Source organism: Ranitomeya variabilis, chromosome 2, assembly GCF_051348905.1.
Source record: "Ranitomeya variabilis isolate aRanVar5 chromosome 2, aRanVar5.hap1, whole genome shotgun sequence".
Classification (NCBI taxonomy): Eukaryota; Metazoa; Chordata; class Amphibia; order Anura; family Dendrobatidae; genus Ranitomeya; species Ranitomeya variabilis.
Genome location: NC_135233.1, coordinates 409984183 through 410007131, shown reverse-complemented (window position 1 = coordinate 410007131; position 22949 = coordinate 409984183). Strand labels below are relative to the sequence as shown.

General features: G+C 54.2%; 1 protein-coding gene across 2 annotated transcripts in view; it reads left to right on the top strand.

The window, feature by feature from the left end:
• The window catches only part of BCORL1 (BCL6 corepressor like 1), a 118005-nt gene extending 97713 nt beyond the window's left edge, over positions 1-20292 (top strand). For both annotated transcript variants that reach the window (XM_077286529.1, XM_077286531.1), the window contains exons 9-14: positions 16-237; positions 1534-1700; positions 1953-2098; positions 2448-2525; positions 7923-8082; positions 19795-20292. In XM_077286529.1, the coding sequence (XP_077142644.1) occupies positions 16-237; positions 1534-1700; positions 1953-2098; positions 2448-2525; positions 7923-8082; positions 19795-20065 (1044 nt within the window). In that variant the 3' untranslated portion in view covers positions 20066-20292. The remainder of the gene's footprint in view (positions 1-15; positions 238-1533; positions 1701-1952; positions 2099-2447; positions 2526-7922; positions 8083-19794) is intronic.
• The last annotated feature ends 2657 nt before the right edge of the window (positions 20293-22949 follow it).

Below are 22949 nucleotides of genomic sequence, written 5' to 3'. Positions count from 1 at the left end.
GTTTTCTTACTGTAGGGACGGGGCTGGCGGAGCAGCCTGACTCCCAGAAGCACCCCCACAAAATCTCCCCGGAAGACCTGTCAGCCAGGAACCCCCTGCAGCTCTCGTCGGACCAGCAGCCTGGGCTCATGTGACACCCCCTGCAGCCAGAACATGCCCCCTGAAGCCCGGAGACTCATTGTGAATAAAAATGCTGGCGAGACCCTTCTACAGCGAGCGGCGCGGCTGGGATACAAGGTGAGGGGCCGAGAGGTGCAAGTGTGGATCCACCAGCGTGACCTGAGTATGGCTCCTCTCTGCTTGGGGGGAAGTAATAAAAACAGGCAATAGAGAACCACAAAGATGTGAAGGGTTAACGTTCCCCCCCCCCTCCCCGCCATTTCCAGAGCGACAACCCCTGCTGTTCCCAGAGCGATGTCCCCCCGCTGTTCCCAGAGCGATGTCCCCCCGCCGTTCCCAGAGCGATGTCCCCCTGCCATTCCCAGAGTGACGTCCCCCCACCATTCCCAGAGCGACATCTCCCCCGTCATTCCCAGAGCAACTTCCTCCTTGCCGCACTCTTAGTCCTCACCGCTCTCTCTTCGTCCCCACCGCCACCCTCTCTTCGTCCCCGCCGCCGCTGCCTCCTGTTTGTCCCCACCGCTGCTCTCTCTTCGTCCCTGCTGCCTCCTGTTCGTCCCCGCCGCTGCCTCCTGTTCGTCCCCGCCGCTGCCTCCTGTTCGTCCCCGCCGCTGCCTCCTGTTCGTCCCCGCCGCTGCCTCCTGTTCGTCCCCGCCGCTGCCTCCTGTTCGTCCCCGCCGCTGCCTCCTGTTCGTCCCCGCCGCTGCCTCCTGTTCGTCCCCGCCGCTGCCTCCTGTTCGTCCCCGCCGCTGCCTCCTGTTCGTCCCCGCCGCTGCCTCCTGTTCGTCCCCGCCGCTGCCTCCTGTTCGTCCCTGCCGCTGCCTCCTCTTCGTCCCCGCCGCCACCTCCTGTTTGTCCCCGCCGCTGCTCTCTCTTCGTCCCCGCTGCCACCTGTTCGTCCCCGCTGCCACCTCCTCTTCGTCCCCGCCGCCGCCCTCTCTTCATCCCCGCCGCCTCCTCTTCATCCCAGCCGCCGCCTCCTCTTCATCCCAGCCGCCGCCTCCTCTTCATCCCAGCCGCCGCCTCCTCTTCGTCCCCGCCGCCTCCTCTTCGTCCCCGCCGCCTCCTCTTCGTCCCCGCCGCCTCCTCTTCGTCCCCGCCGCCTCCTCTTCATCACCGCCGCCGCCCTCTTCATCCCTGCCTCCGCCCTCTTTGTCCCCGCCTCCGCCCTCTCTTTGTTCCCGCTGCCACCCTCTCTTTGTCCCTGCCTCCGCCCTCTCTTTGTCCCCGCCTCCGCCCTCTCTTTATTCCCGCCGCCGCCTCCTCTTCGTCACCGCCGCAGCCCTCTCATCGTCCCCACCGCCGCCGCCTCTTTCCTGCTCACTGACGCCTCCTCTACCTTTCGGCCACCTCCTCACTGCCCTCTCCTCCCTTCTCACTGATCGCTTTGTCCTGGCTGATTCTTCCCCTCAGGATGTCGTACTGTACTGTCTACAACGCGATCAGGGTGATATTAACCACCGGGATAATGCGGGGTATACCGCCCTGCACGAAGCTTGTGCCCGCGGCTGGACGTCCATCCTCCGGATCCTGCTAGAGAATGGAGCGAATGTGAACTGCAGCGCACAGGACGGGACCAGGTGAGTGGAGTTGAGCCCCGTTTTCTTCCTGTCGTTTTACCTTACGAAGCCGCCTCCGGGGTCCATCCTGCTTTCCCATAGAGATTGCAGCACGTGACATGGCCGATGTTCTGGAGGGTTGGGGAGTCACCTGCGTAGGCGCGGAGAGGTTTGGCCTCATTGGATACCTATAAATAGAGGATTGATGGGGAACGTCCTCCGCCGGCCCAATCTCCGCATCGCTCTCACCTTGTGTGTTCTTCTTTGTTCCAGACCCATCCATGATGCCGTGGTCAATGACAACCTGGAAACTGTGTGGCTCCTGCTCTCTTATGGGGCCGACCCCACCCTGGCCACTTACTCCGGCCAGACACCCATGAAGCTGGCCAGCAGCGAGGCCATGAGGATGTTTCTGAGTGGTAAGGCTGCACTTCTGTGTCCTTGCAATATTCCAGACTGTGCAGGCATACTACAATGCCCAACATGCCTGATTTGGGTAATGAAAATTTATGAAATGACAGTTTCTGCCAATTTTCCAGATCTCTGCTTGGTGTCAGTAAATAGAAACCTTCTTTTTTACGTCCGGAGGCTGATCGCCTTTGTATCCAGCCTAGAAACAATCGGGCTCCAGACTGATACATTGTAGCAAACGCTCGGAGGGTTATCTAGGCTGGATGCAATTGTAGCGAACCCTCCGCTGTGACAAGTATTAGGTTGGGATGGAATGCACCTCACGATATTACGTCCCTGCTGTTTCTCGCCTTGTAGATTACCTCTCTGATCTGCGAGGCCGTTGTGATGGGGACCCGCGGGCCTCCTGGGACTTCTTCAGCAGCTCGGTATTAGGTGAGTGTTCTCATTGTACACCGGTCCCCTCTATTGTTCTCTGGTAGCAGCTCGGCTGTCTTTGTACTTTGCCTACCCCAGAGAGGCGCAGGGTCCTCCCCTGTTGTCGAGTCCTCCCCTGTTGTCGGGTCCTCCCCTGTTGTCAGGTGCTCCCCTGTTGTCGGGTGCTCCCCTGTTGTCGGGTGCTCCCCTGTTGTCGGGTGCTCCCCTGTTGTCGGGTGCTCCCCTGTTGTCGGGGGCTGCCCTGTTGTCGGGGGCTGCCCTGTTGTCGGGGGCTCCCCTGTTGTCGGGTCCTCCCCTGTTGTCGGGTCCTCCCCTGTTGTCGGGTCCTCCCCTGTTGTCGGGGGCTCCCCTGTTGTCGGGTCCTCCCCTGTTGTCGGGTCCTCCCCTGTTGTCGGGTCCTCCCCTGTTGTCGGGTCCTCCCCTGTTGTCGGGTCCTCCCGTGTTGTCCGGTCCTCCCCTGTTGTCAGGTGCTCCCCTGTTGTCGGGTGCTCCCCTGTTGTCGGGTCCTCCCCTGTTGTCGGGTCCTCCCCTGTTGTCAGGTGCTCCCCTGTTGTCGGGTGCTCCCCTGTTGTCGGGTGCTCCCCTGTTGTCGGGTGCTCCCCTGTTGTCGGGTGCTCCCCTGTTGTCGGGGGCTGCCCTGTTGTCGGGGGCTGCCCTGTTGTCGGGGGCTCCCCTGTTGTCGGGTCCTCCCCTGTTGTCGGGTCCTCCCCTGTTGTCGGGTCCTCCCCTGTTGTCGGGGGCTCCCCTGTTGTCGGGTCCTCCCCTGTTGTCGGGTCCTCCCCTGTTGTTGGGTCCTCCCCTGTTGTCGGGTCCTCCCGTGTTGTCCGGTCCTCCCCTGTTGTCAGGTCCTCCCCTGATGTCGGGTCGGGTCCTCCCCTGTTGTCGGATCCTCCCCTGTTCTCAGGTGCTACCTACCCTCATTTGTAGGTATTGTCTCCAGGATGATAATTTCCTAGGAGCTCAGAGGTCTTCCCTCTTATATGGATGGAAACCCAGGACCATGACAGACCTGTCATGTATACAGTGGCATCCAAAAGTTTGTGCACCCCGGGTCAAAATTACTGTTATTGTGAACAGTTCTGCAAGACCTAAAGGTAAAGATGACATCAGCTGTTACATGGTAAAAATTACAAAAAGGAAAGGGACTGATGAAAAATGTTGGCCACCCTGGAGACCGTGTGTGGTCAGGAACAGTGAGGGCCCCAATCACCAGATGCAGGAGGAGTGAGGGCCCCGATCACCAGATACGGGAGGATTGAGGGCCCCGATCACCAGATACAGGAGGAGTGAGGGCCCCGATCACCAGATACAGGAGCAGTGAGGGCCCCGATCACCAGATACAGGAGCAGTGAGGGCCTCGATCACCAGATACAGGAGGAGTGAGGGCCCCGATCACCAGATACAGGAGCAGTGAGGGCCCCGATCACCAGATACAGGAGGAGCGAGGGCCCCGATCACCAGATACAGGAGCAGTGAGGGCCCCGATCACCAGATACAGGAGCAGTGAGGGTCCCGATCACCAGATACAGGAGCAGTGAGGGCCCCGATCACCAGATACAGGAGGATTGAGGGCCCCGATCACCAGATACAGGAGGATTGAGGGCCCTGATCACCAGATACAGAAGCAGTGAGGGCCCCGATCACCAGATACAGGAGGATTGAGGGCCCCGATCACCAGATACAGGAGCAGTGAGGGTCCCGATCACCAGATACAGGAGGAGTGAGGGTCCCGATCACCAGATACAGGAGCAGTGAGGGCCCCGATCACCAGATACAGGAGGATTGAGAGCTCCGATCACCAGATACAGGAGCAGTGAGAGCCCCGATCACCAGATACAGGAGGATTCAGGGCCCCGATCACCAGATACAGGAGGATTGAGGGCCCCGATCACCAGATACAGGAGCAGTGAGGGCCCCGATCACCAGATACAGGAGGAGTGAGGGCCCCGATCACCAGATACAGGAGCAGTGAGGGCCCCGATCACCAGATACAGGAGGATTGAGAACTCCGATCACCAGATACAGGAGCAGTGAGGGCCCCCGATCACCAGATACAGGAGGATTGAGGGCCCTTGTCACCAGATACAGGAGCAGTGAGGGTCCCGATCACCAGATACAGGAGGATTGAGGGCCCCGATCACCAGATACAGGAGCAGTGAGGGCCCCGATCACCAGATACAAGAGGATTGAGGGCCCTGATCACCAGATACAGGAGCAGTGAGGGCCCCGATCACCAGATACAGGAGGATTGAGGGCCCCGATCACCAGATACAGGATCAGTGAGGGCCCCGATCACCAGATACAAGAGGATTGAGGGCCCTGATCACCAGATACAGAAGCAGTGAGGGCCCCGATCATCAGATACAGGAGGATTGAGGGCCCCGATCACCAGATACAGGAGCAGTGAGGGCCCCGATCACCAGATACAGGAGGAGTGAGGGTCCCGATCACAGATACAGGAGCAGTGAGGGCCCCGATCACCAGATACAGGAGGAGTGAGGGTCCCGATCACCAGATACAGGAGCAGTGAGGGTCCCGATCACCAGATACAGGAGGAGTGAGGGCCCCGATCACCAGATACAGGAGCAGTGAGGGTCCCAATCACCAGATACAGTAGCAGTGAGGGCCCCGATCACCAGATACAGGAGGATTGAGGGCCCCGATCACCAGATACAAGAGGATTGAGGGCCCTGATCACCAGATACAGGACAGTGAGGGCCCCGATCACCAGATACAGGAGCAGTGAGGGCCCCGATCACTAGATACAGGAGCAGTGAGGGTCCCGATCACCAGATACAGTAGCAGTGAGGGCCCCGATCACCAGATACAGGAGGATTGAGGGCCCCGATCACCAGATACAAGAGGATTGAGGGCCCCGATCACCAGATACAGAAGCAGTGAGGGCCCCGATCACCAGATACAGAAGCAGTGAGGGCCCCGATCACCAGATACAGGAGGAATGAGGGCCCCGATCACCAGATACAGGAGCAGTGAGGGCCCCGATCACCAGATACAGGAGCAGTGAGGGCCCCGATCACCAGATACAGGAGGAGTGAGGGTCCCGATCACCAGATACAGGAGCAGTGAGGGCCCCGATCACCAGATACAGGAGGATTGAGGGCTCCGATCACCAGATACAGGAGCAGTGAGGGCCCCGATCACCAGATACAGGAGCAGTGAGGGCCCCGATCACCAGATACAGGAGCAGTGAGGGCCCCGATCACCAGATACAGGAGGATTGAGGGCTCCGATCACCAGATACAGGAGCAGTGAGGGCCCCGATCACCAGATACAGAAGGATTGAGGGCTCCGATCACCAGATACAGGAGCAGTGAGGGCCCCGATCACCAGATACAGGAGGATTGAGGGCTCCGATCACCAGATACAGGAGCAGTGAGGGCCCCGATCACCAGATACAGGAGGATTCAGGGCCCCGATCACCAGATACAGGAGCAGTGAGGGCCCCGATCACCAGATACAGGAGGATTGAGGGCTGCGATCACCAGATACAGGAGCAGTGAGGGCCCCGATCACCAGATACAGGAGGAGTGAGGGCCCCGATCACCAGATACAAGAGGATTGAGGGCCCTGATCACCAGATACAGGAGCAGTGAGGGCCCCGATCACCAGATACAGGAGGTTTGAGGGCCCTGATCACCAGATACAGGACAGTGAGGGCCCCGATCACCAGATACAGGAGCAGTGAGGGCCCCGATCACCAGATACAGGAGGATTGAGGGCCCCGATCACCAGATACAGGAGCAGTGAGGGCCCCGATCACCAGATACAAGAGGATTGAGGGCCCTGATCACCAGATACAGAAGCAGTGAGGGCCCCGATCACCAGATACAGGAGGATTGAGGGCCCCGATCACCAGATACAGGAGCAGTGAGGGCCCCGATCACCAGATACAGGAGGAGTGAGGGCCCCAATCACCAGATGCCCTTTCCTCGGTTCGAAGTGTAATTTAGAAATGGAAATTAACAGGAAAAGTGGAGGTCAAGGTAAGGTCTGGAAGACCAAGCAAAATTTTAGTGGTATCTGCTCTTAGTATTGCTAGAGAGGCAAATCCAAATCCCTGCTTGACTGCAAAAGACCTTCAGTAAGATTTATCAGACTCTGGAGTTGTGGTACATTGTTCTACTGTTCAGAGACACCTGCACAAAAATGGCTTCCATGGAAGAGTCATCAGAAGAAAACCTTTCCTGCGCATCACTATAGAAGTTTTTTTGCAGACTTCTGATGCTGTATTCTAAACAAGCCTGATGCATTTTGGAAATAAGTCCTGTGGACCAAAGAGGTAAAATAGATACCTTTGATCATTGTGGCCAAAGAGATGTGTAGAGAGAAAAGGGCACAGAATTTCAGAAAACGAATATCTCGCCAATCATTAAGCAATGACAGGGAGGACATTTCACGAGTAGAGGGAAGAATGGATTCAATGACATTTGAACAAATTCTTGATACAACATACCATCATCTGTAAAAAAAAGCTGAAGGTGAGAAGAGGATGAGGATGGCTGCTACAGATGGATAACGATCCTAAACACACGGCAAAATCCACAAAAGACGACCTGACAGCTAAAGGTTTTACAATGGCCCTCACAGTCCCTGATCTGAACATCATTGAAAATCTGTGGCGAGACCTCAAAATAGCAGAGGAAGCAAGATGCCCCGGGAATCTCACCGAACTGGAGGAATTCTCCAAAGAAGAATGGATGAAAATGCCTCAGACAAGAACTGAAAGACTCTTGTCTGGCTACAAAAAGTGTTTACAAGCTGCGATACTTACAAAAGGGGGCGCTACTAGGTGCTAACCGTGCAGGGTGCTTAAACCTTTGCATCGGCTCACTTTCTTTTTGTATTTTTTTTAAACTGTAAAAAATCTGTATATATTTTTGTCTGCAATACAAAGGAAATGTGTCATCTGTAACTTTAGGCCTTTTCTGGATCATTTCATCTTCAACTTGCTTAACTGTTCACAATCGCAGTAATTTTGACCAGGGGTGCACAAACTTTTACATGCCACTGTGCCAGATTGATGGTAGGAAGGGTTAGGAAGATATGAATATGGATGGTGGCGGCGGCCCTGGACCGGCGGAGTCCAACACCTTGTATACAGTAATATAACTGGCGTAATGCGGTCCCTTCATGTACGACTGTGTGTAACTGTTGCAGGGGCTCGCGTCTGTCCAGATCGCGGGAGGGCCCCCATACTGTCAGAGGCTGAACCTCTCCATACGGACATCGAATGAAGAGGCCATGAAGGTTCATGTGGCCTCAGCCTCCGGCAGTGGAACTGCATGTCCCAGCATATCCCGACACCCTACAGCCGTGGTCTGAGACTGAAGGCTGCCACCACACTGAGTCCTCACCACACTTGTTATCTTCTAGATCCAAAGGATGAGATCGGCCATGATGTCCTCCTAGATGCGTCTGACGCTTGTACAGAGGAGCCGGAGGGCGAGGAGCCGAAGGAAGACGATTTCTTGTTCGAGTTTTCAGATTTGCCGCTCATTTCCTGCTACAACCTGCATGTCTCACTGAGCAGCGGGTAAGTGAGTGCTCGGGGCTGCCCACATGGAGGACGGCTGGGGGTGACAGGCTGCCCACATGGAGGATGGCTGGGGGTGACAGGCTGCCCACATGGAGGAAGGCTGGGGGTGACAGGCTGCCCACATGGAGGACGGCTGGGGGTGACAGGCTGCCCACATGGAGGACGGCTGGGGGTGACAGGCTGCCCACATGGAGGACGGCTGGGGGTGACAGGCTGCCCACATGGAGGACGGCTGGGGGTGACAGGCTGCCCACATGGAGGACGGCTGGGGGTGACAGGCTACCCACATGGAGGACGGCTGGGGGTGACAGGCTGCCCACATGGAGGACGGCTGGGGGTGACAGGCTGCCCACATGGAGGACGGCTGGGGGTGACAGGCTGCCCACATGGAGGACGGCTGGGGGTGACAGGCTGCCCACATGGAGGACAGCTGGGGGTGACAGGCTGCCCACATGGAGGACGGCTGCGGGTGACAGGCTGCCCACATGGAGGACGGCTGGGGGTGACAGGCTGCCCACATGGAGGACGGCTGGGGGTGACAGGCTGCCCACATAGAGGATGTCTCGGCGGTGCGAGTCCGGTGTAAGATGCCTACCGGGGAGGATGCTGGGATTCATGGCGCAGCTCCCTGGTCTTCAGCGTTTACACCGGACAGTTTCCAGACTTCTGTTCTTGGAAAAGCTTCTGACATTGAAAACGGAGATTATAAAGGAGTCGGGGGCAGAAAAGGCAGCTGTGTGGCCGGGTCCCTCGCAGTCTCCTGTGAGGGTCTCGGCCTCTCGCTCTGGATCCGCTGTGTGTGGGGAACATTCAGCATTGTGAGAACACTGACCTCTAGTGGCCAATTGTAGTATCTCTATGCTTTTTTAGAGCTGAAGTTAAGAGTTTGGTGTCTGGACGGACAGTTGGTGTTTGGCACTAAACGCCGAGCATGCTCTTCTCTCAGTAATCCAAAGCAGAGAGATTATTTTTCTAGCTCGAAAGGTCCAGGTCCCCATTGTTTTCAATGGAGTTTGGGTTCTGATTCAAGTTCGGGTTTAGTTCTGGTGTCCGAACCCAACTTTGAAATAAAGTTTTGGACGCCTACCAGAACCCGAACTTGTGAAAGTCCGTCGGTATCGGTACCTCACTGAGACGGCTCCATTGTATAGTTACAGCACAAGTGTAAAGTGAATTACTTAGGCCGCAGAGAGGGGCGGCTTTGTGGGGGCCGCAGAGAGGGGCAGCTTTGTGGGGGCCGCAGAGAGGGGCAGCTTTTTGGGGCAGCAGAGAGGGGCGGCTCTGTTGGGGCCGCAGAGAGGGGCAGCTTTATGGGGGCCGCAGAGAGTGGCAGCTTTGTGGGGGTCGCAGAGAGGGGCGGCTTTGTGGGGGTCGCAGAGAGGGGCAGCTCTGTTGTAGCCGCAGAGAGGGGCAGCTTTGTGGGGGCCGCAGAGAGGGGCAGCTTTGTGGGGGCTGCAGAGAGGGGCAGCTTTGTGGAGGCCGCAGAGAGGGGCAGCTTTGTGGGGGCCGCAGAGAGGGGCGGCTGTTTGGGGGCCGCAGAGAGGGGCAGCTTTGTGGGGGCCGCAGAGAGGGGCGGCTCTGTTGGGGCCGCAGAGAGGAGCGGCTGTGTGGGGGCCTCATAGAGGGGCAGCTTTGTGGGGGCCGCAGAGAGGGGCAGCTTTGTGGGGGCCTCAGAGAGGGGCGGCTTTGTGGGGGCCGCAGAGAGGGGCAGCTTTGTGGGGGCCGCAGAGAGGGGCAGCTTTGTGGGGGCTGCAGAGAGGGGCAGCTTTGTGGAGGCCGCAGAGAGGGGCAGCTTTGTGGGGGCCGCAGAGAGGGGCGGCTGTTTGGGGGCCGCAGAGAGGGGCAGCTTTGTGGGGGCCTCAGAGAGGGGCGGCTCTGTGGGGGCCGCAGAGAGGGGCAGCTTTGTGGGGGCCGCAGAGAGGGGCAGCTTTGTGGGGGCTGCAGAGAGGGGCAGCTTTGTGGATGCCGCAGAGAGGGGCAGCTTTGTGGGGGCCGCAGAGAGGGGCGGCTTTGTGGGGGCTGCAGAGAGGGGCAGCTTTGTGGATGCCGCAGAGAGGGGCAGCTTTGTGGGGGCCGCAGAGAGGGGCGGCTCTGTTGGGGCCGCAGAGAGGAGCGGCTGTGTGGGGGCCTCATAGAGGGGCAGCTTTGTGGGGGCCGCAGAGAGGGGCAGCTTTGTGGGGGCCTCAGAGAGGGGCGGCTCTGTGGGGGCCGCAGAGAGGGGCAGCTTTGTGGGGGCCGCAGAGAGGGGCGGCTCTGTGGGGGCCGCAGAGAGGGGCGGCTCTGTTGGGGCCACAGAGAGGGGCGGCTGTGTGGGGGCCGCAGAGAGGGGCAGCTTTATGGGGGCTGCGGAGAGGGGCAGCTTTGTGGGGGCCGCGGAGAGGGGCAGCTTTGTGGGGGCCGCAGACAGGGGCGGCTCTGTTGGGGCCGCAGAGAGGGGCGGCTGTGTGGGGGTCGCAAAGAGGGGCGGCTGTGTGGGGGTCGCAGAGAGGGGCAGCTTTGTGGGGACCACAGAGAGGGGCGGCTGTGTGGGGGCCGCAGAGAGGGGCGGCTGTGTGGGGGCCGCAGAGAGGGGCGGTGGTACAGCTGCTCTTTGTTTTTGCACTGAACAGGTGTATGTATATACAGAAGCTTCTCACAAAATTTGAATCTCATCAAAAAGTGAATTTATTTCAGTTCTAAAATAGAAAAAGTGAAACTCCTATATTTGATATATATAAAGTTGTATCAAACCACACCCACTCCACATAGCCCCGCCCACTCCACAGCCCCACCCACTCAGCAGACGGTATCACACAGGATGGGATTACATAGTTATTAAGGTTGAAGGAAGACTTTAAGTCCATCTAGTTCAACCCATAGCCTAACCTAATATGCCCTAACATGTTGATCCAGAGGAAGACAAAAAAAACCCATGTGGCAAATAGTAAGCTCCACCTTGGGGAAAAAAATTCCTTCCCGACTCCACATATGGCAATCAGACTAGTTCCCTGGATCAACGCCTTATCAAGGAATCTAGTGTATATACCCTGTAACATTATACTTTTCTAGAAAGGCATCCAGTCCCCTCTTAAATTTAAGTAATGAATCACTCATTACAACATCATACGGCAGAGAGTTCCATAGTCTCACTGCTCTTACAGTAAAGAATCCGCATCTGTGATTATGCTTAAACCTTCTTTCCTCCAGACGTAGAGGATGCCCCCTTGTCCCTGTCTCAGGTCTATGATTAAAAAGATCATCAGAAAGGTCTTTGTACTGTCCCCTCATATATTTATACATTAAAATAAAATCACCCCTTAGCCTTCGTTTTTCCAAACTAAATAGCCCCAAGTGTAATAACCTATCTTGGTATTGCAGACCCCCCAGTCCTCTAATAACCTTGGTCGCTCTTCTCTGCACCCGCTCTAGTTCAGCTATGTCTTTCTTATACACCAGAAACCAGAACTGTACACAGTATTCTAAGTGTGGTCGAACTAGTGACTTGTATAGAGGTAAAATTATGTTCTCCTCATGAGCATCTATGCCTCTTTTAATGCATCCCATTATTTTATTTGCCTTTGTAGCAGCTGCCTGACACTGGCCACTAAATGTGAGTTTGTCATCCATCCATACTCCCAGGTCTTTTTCATTGACGGTTTTGCCCAGTGTTTTACAATTAAGCACATAATTATACATCTTAGGGTGGATTAGATACACAGCTCATGAGACAGTATGACACAGGATAGGATTAGATACACAGCTCAGCACACAGTATCACACAGGATAGGATTAGATTCACGGCTGAGCACACAGTATCACACAGGAGAGGATTAGATACATTTTTCAGCAGACAGTAACACACAGGATAGGATTAGATATACAGCTCAGCAGACGGTATCACAGTCATGAACTGCGGGTGTTTGCTTGCCCCCAGTTCGTCAAGGGATTTATTATATCCCACTGTCCAGTTCCAGTTTGGAACTTCCAGCTCTCTGGAGCCCGTCTTACCCTCAGGTCAGTCAGGGAACTAGTAGTCGCCAGCAGGGCCGCCTTACCTTGTCCTGGCTATTGGGCACACTGCAGTGAGGGCGATATAACTATTTCCAGTCTCAGGCGGGTCATACTTATAAATCTCTGTCCGTCACTGCCAGAGTTTCCCAAAAGCCCAGAACACTTGGCTGCCACCAGCTCCTAGTTCTTATGATTAATTTCGGGTCAGGAGCCAACCCAGTCAGTAGTGTTGACTTAGTCGGAGGGCGTGGCGGTACGTTTAGAGCAAAGAGAACAAAGCTAGTAAAGTTTTATAGATTGTACTCCAAAAAGAAATAGGCAGTGTTTACAAAAGTATAAAAAGATGTTACAAAATGAGACAATTACAATATGTACAACAATTACAAAATAAAGAGCTTAAAAGATGAACTTACAGATCTTAGTTACTGGTACGCCATGTGGATTGGGGAGGGGTTCCCAATGGCAGAGATTTAGTCCCCAGCATGGATGGTATATGCTGCCCACCCCAGGTCTGAACACAGTCTAAATAAGCCTGCTATTCTTATACCTGCTTCTGGGTGGGCGAAGCTATGGAGTGTACTCCCCTTTTCAGAAATTACTGAAACCTTATGAAAGCCATAACTCTGCCTGCGTAGGATGACGGCAGGACTATCATAGGTTTGCTTACAAGTTTTCCTTTCAGTTAAGACTTAACATGCCGTGGCTGGCTGGCTCGGTTGGATTGAAATCTGTTTCTTGGCTCCTGCTGGACACCAAAGTTTCAAAACAAACCAGTGGGTAGCTACACCGATGTAGATGCCAAAAATGTAGGATCCCTGCTTCTATGAGTATTCTGCGCCATTATATGTGATCTGAGATACACAAAGACATTGGATTGCCATGTGCCTCTGTGGTACATTAGGGTCTCAGGTTACACAGCTGTATAGTATGGGACACGGAGGGGGCTGGAATTACACACATGCAGCTGTGAAGGGGCGGGGAAGCTGCAAGGGGGATCAGGGCTGGAGCATGCTAGTACAGAGCCGAGATGCAGCGGAGCTCTGTATGAGTGACTGAACAATGAGGCTTACGTCATATTTCATGACACCTCCCCCTTTTGGACTGCGCTATGGAGGCAGGACCTTTTGGTACTCCTCCATGCGCTCCTCGGCAGGCTCGCCCCGCCGGGACAACCCGTCTGCATTGCCATGCTCGCTGCCCTTGTTGTGTTTGACTGTAAAGTCGTCATGCTGGAGGGCAAGGCTCCAGCGTAGCAACCTTCCGTTGGTACCAGACACGGTGTGAAGCCAGCTCAGGGGTTGTGGTCGGTCACCACAGTGAAGGTGCGACCATACAGGTAGGGCTGCAAACGTTGCAGGGCCCAGACCATGCCCAGGCACGCCTTCTCTATGGTGGAGTAGGCCACTCCCCTCGGCAGAAGCTTCCGGCTCAGGTACAACATGGGGTGCTCATGGTTCCCTGAGTCCACCTGTCTGAGCACAGCACCGAGGCTAAATTCGCTGGCGTCGGTCTGTACTAAGAACGTTCAACTACTGTTGACTGCTTTTAGCACCAGAGCACTCTTCAGGGCTGCTTTCACAGCCCGGAAGGCCACCTCACAGCCGTCTGTCCAGTCGACTGTTTGGGGTATCTTCTTCCTGGTGAGGTCCGTCAAGGGTTTTGCAGGCTACTATAGTCTTGTACAAAGCGCCTATAGTACCCTACAGTGTCCAAGAAAGAAACCACCTGCTTCTTGATCCTGGGGGTGGGCCAGGACGCGATTGCATCCACTTTCCCAGGCTCTGGCCTCATAGAACCCCCACCTACCCGGTGCCCCAGGTAGTGGACCTCGCTCATTCCCATCTGGCACTTTCCCGGCTGGATGGTCAGGCCTGCTTGGTGAATTTGCCGGAGCACCACCTGGAGATGCTGCAGGTGTTTCTTCCAGGAGAGACTGAAGATGGTAATGTCATCCAGGTGCGCCACCACGTACTTCTCAAGTCTCTGAAGCAGGTGGTTGACCATCCTCTGGAATGTGACAGGGGCATTCTTCATGCCAAATGGCATGACCGTTGACTCGTACAGTCTGAAGGGTGTGATAAAGGCGGACTTCTCCTGCGCCTCGGGGCTCAGGGGAATCTGCCAGTATCCCCAACTCAGATCTATTATGGACAAATATTTTGCGCCAGCTAACCGCTCAAGCAGCTCCTCGATCCGCGGCATTGGGTGCGCATTGGAGGCTGTGATGGCGTTGAGCCCCTTGTAGTCCATGCAGAACCGGGAGGTCAGTTTCTTCTTTGGCACGAGGACTACAGGTGAGGCCCACACGCTTTTGGACCGTTGAATCACCCCCAGCTGTAACATCTCATTGACCTCCTAGCGCATAACGTGCTGCACCTCGTCAGAGATCCGATAGGGTGTTTGCCGTAGTGGGGCATGATTCCCGGTGTCCACCTCATGGACCGCCAACTGAGTCCTTCTAGGTTGGTTGGAGAACATGACCCGGAAGGGTTCCAGCGTGGTCCGCAGCTGCGACCGCTGGGGTTTGGTTCACAAGGCGCTTACGTCCACAGCCTCGGTGGACCCGCCGGCCTTGGCTTGGGCCAACATGTCCAGGAGGGGGTCTTCCTCCCCGTCTTTGGGCAGGTTGCAGACCGGTAGGACGGAGGCGTCCCGTTCGTGATGAGCCTTCATCATATTGACGAGGAAAGCTTTGCGCCTACCCCGGGCGTGGTCAAGAGTGACCACGTAGGTGACTGGGTTGAGCTGTTCGTGTACGACGTACGGGCCTTCCCAGGCTGCCTGAAGCTTATCTTTTGGTACAGGGACCAGTACCCACACTTTCTGACCCACCTGGTAGGTTCGCTCCCGGGCGTTCTGGTCGTACCAGTGCTTCTGGTCAGCTTGAGCCTGCGTCATGTTGTTATGCACCAACTGCATCAAGGTCTGCATTTTGTCACGGAAGCGCATGATATACTCCACGATGGACACTTTTGAAAGGTTTGGCTCTTCTTCCCAGTATTCCCTTACCAACCCAAGGGGTCCCCGTACTCAATACAGGAGCTCGAAAGGAGAGAACCCCGTTAAGGCCTGCGGAACCTCTCAGTAAGCGAATAGTAGGTGTGGGAGGTACCACTCCCAGTCGCGCCCTTGGGTCTCAACCAGCATTCTTAGCATCTGTTTGAGGGTACCGTTGAAGCGCTCATACAAGCCATTGGTTTGGGGGTGATACGCACTCGATACCAGACGCTTCACCTGCATTTTCTTACAGAGAGCCTCCATTACGCGAGACATGAATTGGGTCCCCGATCAGTAAGCATCTCCTTGGGAAATCCTACCCGTGAAAAGATAGCCAACAGTGCATCCGCAACCTTATCTACCCTAGTTGAGGACAGAGCCACTGCCTCTGGGTACAGGGTAGCATAGTCTACCACAGTGAGGATGTATTACTGGCCAGAGCTGCTGGGGACAGCCAGCGGGCCCACAATGTCCACCGCGATCCTCTGGAAAGGCTCCTCTATCACTGCCAGAGAGATAAGATGAGCCTTGGGAACAGGCCGCGGACTTCCCCACTCTCTGACACGTGATACAGGAGCAGCAGTAGTTTGTCACATCTGACCCCATCTTGGGCCAATAGAAGTGTTGAGACAGCCGGGCCTTAGTCTTGCTGATCCCCAAGTGTCCAGCGAGCGGGATCTCTTGGGCAACCCCTGAATTGGTACGGGACAACTAGCTGTCTTTCCCTCAACCACTCCTTTTGGGATTTACTGGGAACTTTCTCCCAGTATAACCTCCCTCATTCCCAGAACACCCTCTCCTTATCAGTCACGGAGGTGGGCGTCTCGGCGATGTGTCTCAAATTCTCCAGGCTCGCATATGAGTGCAGAGTGGCCTGGAACTCCTGGCTAGGGGAAGCCAGAAGCGACGTCAGGGTCCCTTCCCCACGGGAACACTCTGGGACCTGCTCTGGGTCCATTTCCGGTTCAGTAACCCTTGTGACTAAGTAGGGTCCAGAAGGCAGAACGTTATCTGCGTTCCAGGCACTCTGACTGCAGGTGACAGCAGCTTCACTGACCCATCAGCCGGCGCTGCTATGGGTTCTACCTCCCCATCCACCCCAACATCTCAGGAGCAGTGCTAATTATGGGGCAGTTACCTTCCCCTATGGCACTGGTCAGTTGCACGGCATCACCTTCCTCATGGTTCCCATGCATCTCCCCATTTCCCTTAGCACCATCGCTTGCTCCTGTTAGGGGTTCCTCAGCCATTTCACCCCACAGAGTGATGTGGCTGAGCACCTCTGCACCTGTAGACACATCATCATTAGGAGATAAATGGTTAGCAGGTAAAACATACACATTTACATCATCCTCATCATCATTACGCGTTAAAGCATTATCAGGTAAATCACTCGCAGGCAATGCATGCCATTTCACAGCATTACCATCAGCATTAGCATGACCCTTCGTAACAGATTGGGTGGGGGGTCAGGGACATAATAGGCAAACATTCTCCCCAAATCAGTCCCCAACAAAATGTTGGTGGGCAAGTTTTCAGACCACCCCACTTCCTTCACCCCGCTCCCGGCACCCCAATCTATCCGGGCCATTGCCAAGGGACAGCAGATGCCCCCAATCCCAGTGACAGGGTTTTCCGTGGAATAATCTCTTCAGGGGCTGCCAGTTCGGGTAGGATGATGGTTCGTTCAGCCCCGGTGTCCTTGAGGCCTTTAGTGACGTGGCTCCCCACGGTAACGTGCTGCACATTATCACACACCCTCCCAACCGCCCCACCTACCAAAAGAACTGCTGCATTAGGGCCTGGGGCCTTGGCTGGGGGATTCTTCTGCTTTTCCGGACAGGTGGCGCTGATATTGCCAGTACTATTGCAGGAAAAACACTTGCGAGGGTCGGATGTAGGTCTGGTGTTGTTGGCAAAGGGGACGGGGCCTCCGGTTAGTCGGCTGGCAGGGGCACTGTGGCTGGTTGATGGCTTACCCCCTCTCCAGCTGGCGGTGACTGGCTTCCGCACATCCGGTTTACTGTTGGCCTCATAGGTGTTGGCGATCTGCTTGGTGAGGAGAATTACACAGGCAGACTGAAGGGGGGCTGTACAGTTGATGCAGCTGCAGTGTGTGTACTTTACACAGACCTAATGGGGGGGTAAAGGGAGACAGGATTACAAGCAGGCTTGTGCCAGTGAATGCAGCGGAAAGTTCCAGAAGTGTAATTGGGACAACCTGACATTCTTCATATTTCCTGACATGCAGTAAGACCCCCCAACACCTTTATTTACTGTATGAGTCCCACATAAACTCCTATATACAGTATGAGCCCCCACAGCCTCCTATATACAGTATGAACCCCCACATAAACTCCTATATACAGTATGAGCCCCCACAGCCTCCTATATACAGTATGAACCCCCACAAACTCCTATATACAGTATGAACCCCCACATAAACTCCTATATACAGTATGAGCCCCCACAGCCTCCTATATACAGTATGAGCCCCCACATAACCTCCTATAAACAGTATGATCTACCCAGAACCTCCTGTGTGCAGTATGAGCCCCCACACAGCCTCCTGTGTATAGTGTGAGACTTCCACATTCCCTCCTGTGTACAGTGTGAGGCCCCCATATAGCATCCTGTGTACAGTGTGAGGCCCCCACAAAGCCTCCTGTGTACAGAGGCCCCCACATAGCCTCCTTTATACAGTATGTTCTCGATACAACCTCCTATACACAGTATGAGCCCCACAATCTCATGTATATAGCATGATCCCCCACAATCTCATGTATACAGTATGAGCCCCCACATAGCCTCTTGTGTACAGTGTGAGGCCCCCACATGAAAAATAAACAAAACATACACTGATCTTACTCCCGTTACCCCTGCCGCACTGCTCCGGTCTCCGATGCACTGACTCTCCGCACAGCAGGCACGATGTAGTGACGTCATCGCATCTGCTGTTTCAGTTGCACATGCTGATTGGTGGAAGAAGGAGCCGGCGGCTCCATCCTCCTCCAATGTATTCACCGCTGATTGCATCTTGAGTTGCAGATAGTGGTGATATCATTACGCAGGCTGTGGAGGGGATGGTGAGGCCCGTGGGCCACTGTCTTCAGGTCTTTGGCTGTTTCTGCCTGTGGGCTGCACTGGAACAACCAGAGGGCAGGATGTGTGCCGAACGTTTCCCAGTTTTGCTTTAGATGTTTCTGCCTTTCCTTCCTTAGGATGCCATCTTACAACTGGGATAACAAGAGGATCGATAGTCCAAAATTGGACACTGTAGATCCTTAACTCCCCCGACAATCATCTGTGCGGGGCCCCTATACACCATACCTAGTTGGCCGCACCCATCGTTATCAGCTGGATCAGCTGCCATCATTCTGTTTATGGGGTCTTTAGTTCTATTTTTGAGTAAGGCTTAGTTATACGGGCCGATAATCTGGTAACACTCACTTTCTGATAATCGTGCCTTGTAAACAAGATCGTAATCACCTGATGAAGAAGCGAAACACTTCTTCTTCTGGTGCATTAATTTTCAAGCTTTTTTAATCATCCTCTTTCTCAGCAGCACATTGCCCCACCCCGTATAACCTGGATGTGCTGCCGAGAACAGTGGTAATGATATCGGTGATCAGGCCATTGCATCTGATCATGATGTATAATCTTACCAGTAGTATCTTTAGCTCATGCATATACAAGTGTCACTGTGTCTGGCCTTGAAGGAGCTATGTAGCCTGGCACAGAAGTCGTTAAACGATTGTCAGCAGCAGGGCATTTGCCGCACACAAGAATTCTGTAAATATCCATGTAAACCAGGAAGAGAGCGGGGTGGCCCTGCGCTCTTCTCTTTGCTCCTGATCGTCTTTGCTCCTTTTTTCTTCCCTCCTGATCGTCTTCGCTCCTTTTCTCTTCTCTTCGCTCCTGATCGTCTTTGCTTCTTTTCGCTTCTCTTCGTTGCTGATTGTCTTTGATCCTTTTCTCTTCGCTCCTGATCGTCTTTGCTCCTTTTCTCTTCGCTCCTGATTGTCTTCGCTCCTTTTCTCTTCTCTTTGCTCCTGATCGTCTTCGCTCCTTTTCTCTTCTCTTCGTTCCTGATCGTCTTTGCTCCTTTTCACTTCTCTTCGCTGCTGATCGTCTTTGCTCCTTTTCTCTTCACTCCTGATCGTCTTTGCTCCTTTTCTCTTCGCTCCTGATTGTCTTTGCTCCTTTTCTCTTCTCTTCGCTCCTGATCGTCTTTGCTCCTTTTCGCTTCTCTTCGCTGCTGATCGTCTTTGCTCCTTTTCTCTTCGCTCCTGATCGTCTTTGCTCCTTTTCTCTTCTCTTCGCTCCTGATCGTCTTTGCTCCTTTTCGCTTCTCTTCGCTCCTGATCGTCTTTGCTCCTTTTCTCTTCGCTCCTGATCGTCTCTGCTCCTCTTCTCTTCTCTTCGCTCCTTATTGCCTTCGCTCCTTTTCTTGTCTCTTCGCTCCTGATCGTCTTTGCTCCTGATCGTCTTCGATCCTTTTCTCTTCTCTTCGGTCCTTTTCTCTTTGCTCCTGATCAGCTCTGCTCCTTTTCTCTTCTCTTCGCTCCTGATTGTCTTCGCTTCTGATTGTCTTCGCTCCTTTTCGCTTCTCTTCGCTCCTCATTGTCTTCACTCCTTTTCTCTTCTCTTCGCTCCTGATCGTCTTCGCTCCTTTTCTCTCCTCTTCGCTCCTGATCGTCTTCGCTTCTTTTCTCTTCACAGACCTAGTAACTGGTTCCTGGTGTCCGATGTGCTGAAGAGGCTGAAGTTATCCTCCCGGATTTTCCAGGCGCGATATCCCAACTTTGAAATTGTCAGCATGCAAAAGAAAGAGTTCACGCGACAGGTGTTCACCAGCCAGATCTTGACGCCCACCGAGGGCACTGACTACTGGCCACAGGACTGTGGAGAAATGGTAGAGCTGGTGAAATACGGGCCAGAACTGGCTAAGCTCCTGGGCTCCGCTGTGGAATTTCAGAGTGTCGACAGCTGACAGATGAGGAGAAGTCACGTGCAAGACCCTTCAGATACGTCACAGGCAATAACTGAGAGCAAGAAAAGCCGGCTCCTGCAGCGCCCGCACCGGTGATTGCCACGGCTGGCTGTGCCCTTATTTCCCGTCTACCTGCCATGGCTCATCTATTCTATGCTTCTACCGTGGGGATGAGATTATACGCACAGGGTTGGAGGATGGCGCCGGGAACTCCTAGATCACCTCCATCTGCCATGTTTGGCTACGTTCAGACATCTGTGAGTAATGCACTGGTTCATCCAACGACACAATGGATGACCTGAAGGGTAGACAATCATACAGCCAAGGAGAATCCTTCAACTTTTCTTTCCAATCAGTCCCTTTATGAAGTATATACTGTAAAACTGGTGATGGTGATATTGAGGATCATGGGAGCAGGGCTGAGCAGACTCGAGCCACATGTCCTGCAGGAACGTGGCCCACTGGCTCCAAGCATTGTGCGCGCCTACTGATAACATGTCACATGGGGAGGCTGTTGGGACGATCTGGGACTCACACTGACGGTGACGACCGCTGGTCGTGGTCGCGCTCATCAGTCCATGCCAGCACCACTAGATGCTTCAGTCCGTGGCGAAACCATAGACCGCATGGCTAGAGACCGGGGAGGAGGAAATGTGTGTGATTGTCCTCAGGGCTCCTCTTCCCGCTTCATCCAACGCTTCGTACTTTTTATAGTAAATGCTAATTTTAAAAGAAAAAATGAAATTTGGAGTGAAAGTAAAAAAAGAAGAAAAAAATATATAAAAAAAGTGTGTGAGTGTTCGCTTCCTGGAAAGGAAAAGGAAAACTAAAGTCACGAAAGCCCCTCCTGTGCGGTGGGGCGCCGGCCGCGTGTCGCGCCGTCAAACACGCGCCACTTTAACTTGTTTTGAACTGAGATTTTTCTTTTTATTGTAAATGGTACAGTTTTATTGTACGGGTGCTAAAAAAACAAAAATACAACTAAAAAACACTGATCTGACGTTTGGACAATCCATCATTCACGGCGCAATGGTAAAACCTGGGGCGAGGGGTTTGCGTTCCTGACATATAAGAAAGCCGATCATTGGTCACCTCGGCTTCACGCTCACCAGTCCGATATCCTGCGCTGGTCAGTGACCCCAAACCTGTCTACATCTTCTCGCTGTCACGTTGTGCCAGAACATCAGTCTTCACACGCCGGGCACCTGTGTGAGCGGGATCTGATCAGATCTACAGTTTCCATTCACTGACTGCAAACAGAAATGATGGAAAAGGTGAGAGACCAAAACCTAGTGGTTCTTCAGCTTAGTAATGTAATTGCTAAGCTTTATTCACATGATGTGGAATGCACCTTTAATAATTTTGCCCCCTGTCAGGACCATTAAAGCGATTGTCTTATGAGGATATTAGGACGTGGACGGACGGCAGCAAGCAGAGCTAGCTATTCTCTGAAGCCACCCGATCGTTGTCAGATTATCGAGGATTTCTCCGTCATGTAATGGCCGATGTGTCCTGAAATGGATTCCAGCGCTAGGCCATGCAACCAGCGCCATGATCTCTCCACCACATGACGGCAGCCATATGAGGACAAGGTCCACCGTGGATGAGTCTCCCGGCTTTACAGTTGAGGAAAGAAGGATGAGATGCTGGATCCTGTGATGTCTGACTCGCCCATAAACCTCTCTGCCCGCTGTGTTCGGCCATAGGCACACTTACGTCTTGGAATCTCCGCTTATTTCTGATGAAAGTTCTAGGATCTTGACTCCGGTTGGTCGCAGCCTGTTCCCGTCTTCAGCCTCGACCTCTCCACTTCAGTAAGGATCTCTAATAAAGCCCTGCAGAAATGTGGAGAATTTCCTGGCTGCTCATAGGGCGTCCGCTCCCCTGACCCAAATTTGGAGAGCCGGTAAATGACCCCGAAGGCTCCACATTGTGTTATTATCTCGCGGCTTGTAAGACCCCTTCTGCATTGGATGACTTGTCGTTATACAGATCATTGCTTGGCCACTTATGCACTTTCTAGAGATGTAAAGGAGCAGGGGGCTCCAGAGCAAAGGCAAAAGCAATCCTAACACCCGAGGGTAGCCGGGGCCAGCCGTGACTCTACCGAGGGTAGGCAGCCGGGGCCAGCCGTGACTCCCCCCGAGGGTGGGTAGTCAGAGCCAGCCGTGACTCCCCCCAAGGGTGGGTAGTCGGGGCCAGCCGTGACTCCACCGAGGGAAGGCAGCCGGGGCCAGCCGTAACTCCCCCGAGGGTGGGTAGTCAGAGCCAGCCGTGACTCCCCTCGAGGGTCGGTAGCAGGAGTCAGCCGTGATGCCCCCGAGGATAGACGGGGGCCAGCCGTGACTCCTCCGAGGGTAGCCGGGGCCAGCCGTGTCGCCCCCGAGGGTAGCCAGGGCCAGCTAAGACTCCCCAGGGGGTAGTTAGCTGGGACCAACAGTGACTCCACCAAGGGTGGGTAGCCATCATCAGCCAGGGTCTGTATATGTACATGTATGATCCGGTCACCAGCCAGTACCTGTATATGTACATGTATGATCCGGTCACCAGCCAGTATCTGTATTGCTACATGTAAGATCCGGTCACCAACCTGTATATGTACATGTATGATCCGGTCATCAGCCGGGATCTGTATATGTACTTGTATGATCCGGTCATCAGCCAGTACCTGTATATGTACATGTATGATCCGGTCATCAGCCAGTACCTGTATATGTACATGTATGATCCGGTCATCAGCCAGTATCTGTATTTCTACATGTAAGATCCGGTCACCAACCTGTATCTGTATATGTACATGTATGATCCGGTCATCAGCTGGGATCTGTATATGTACATGTATGATCCGGTCATCAGCCGGGATCTGTATATGTACATGTATGAT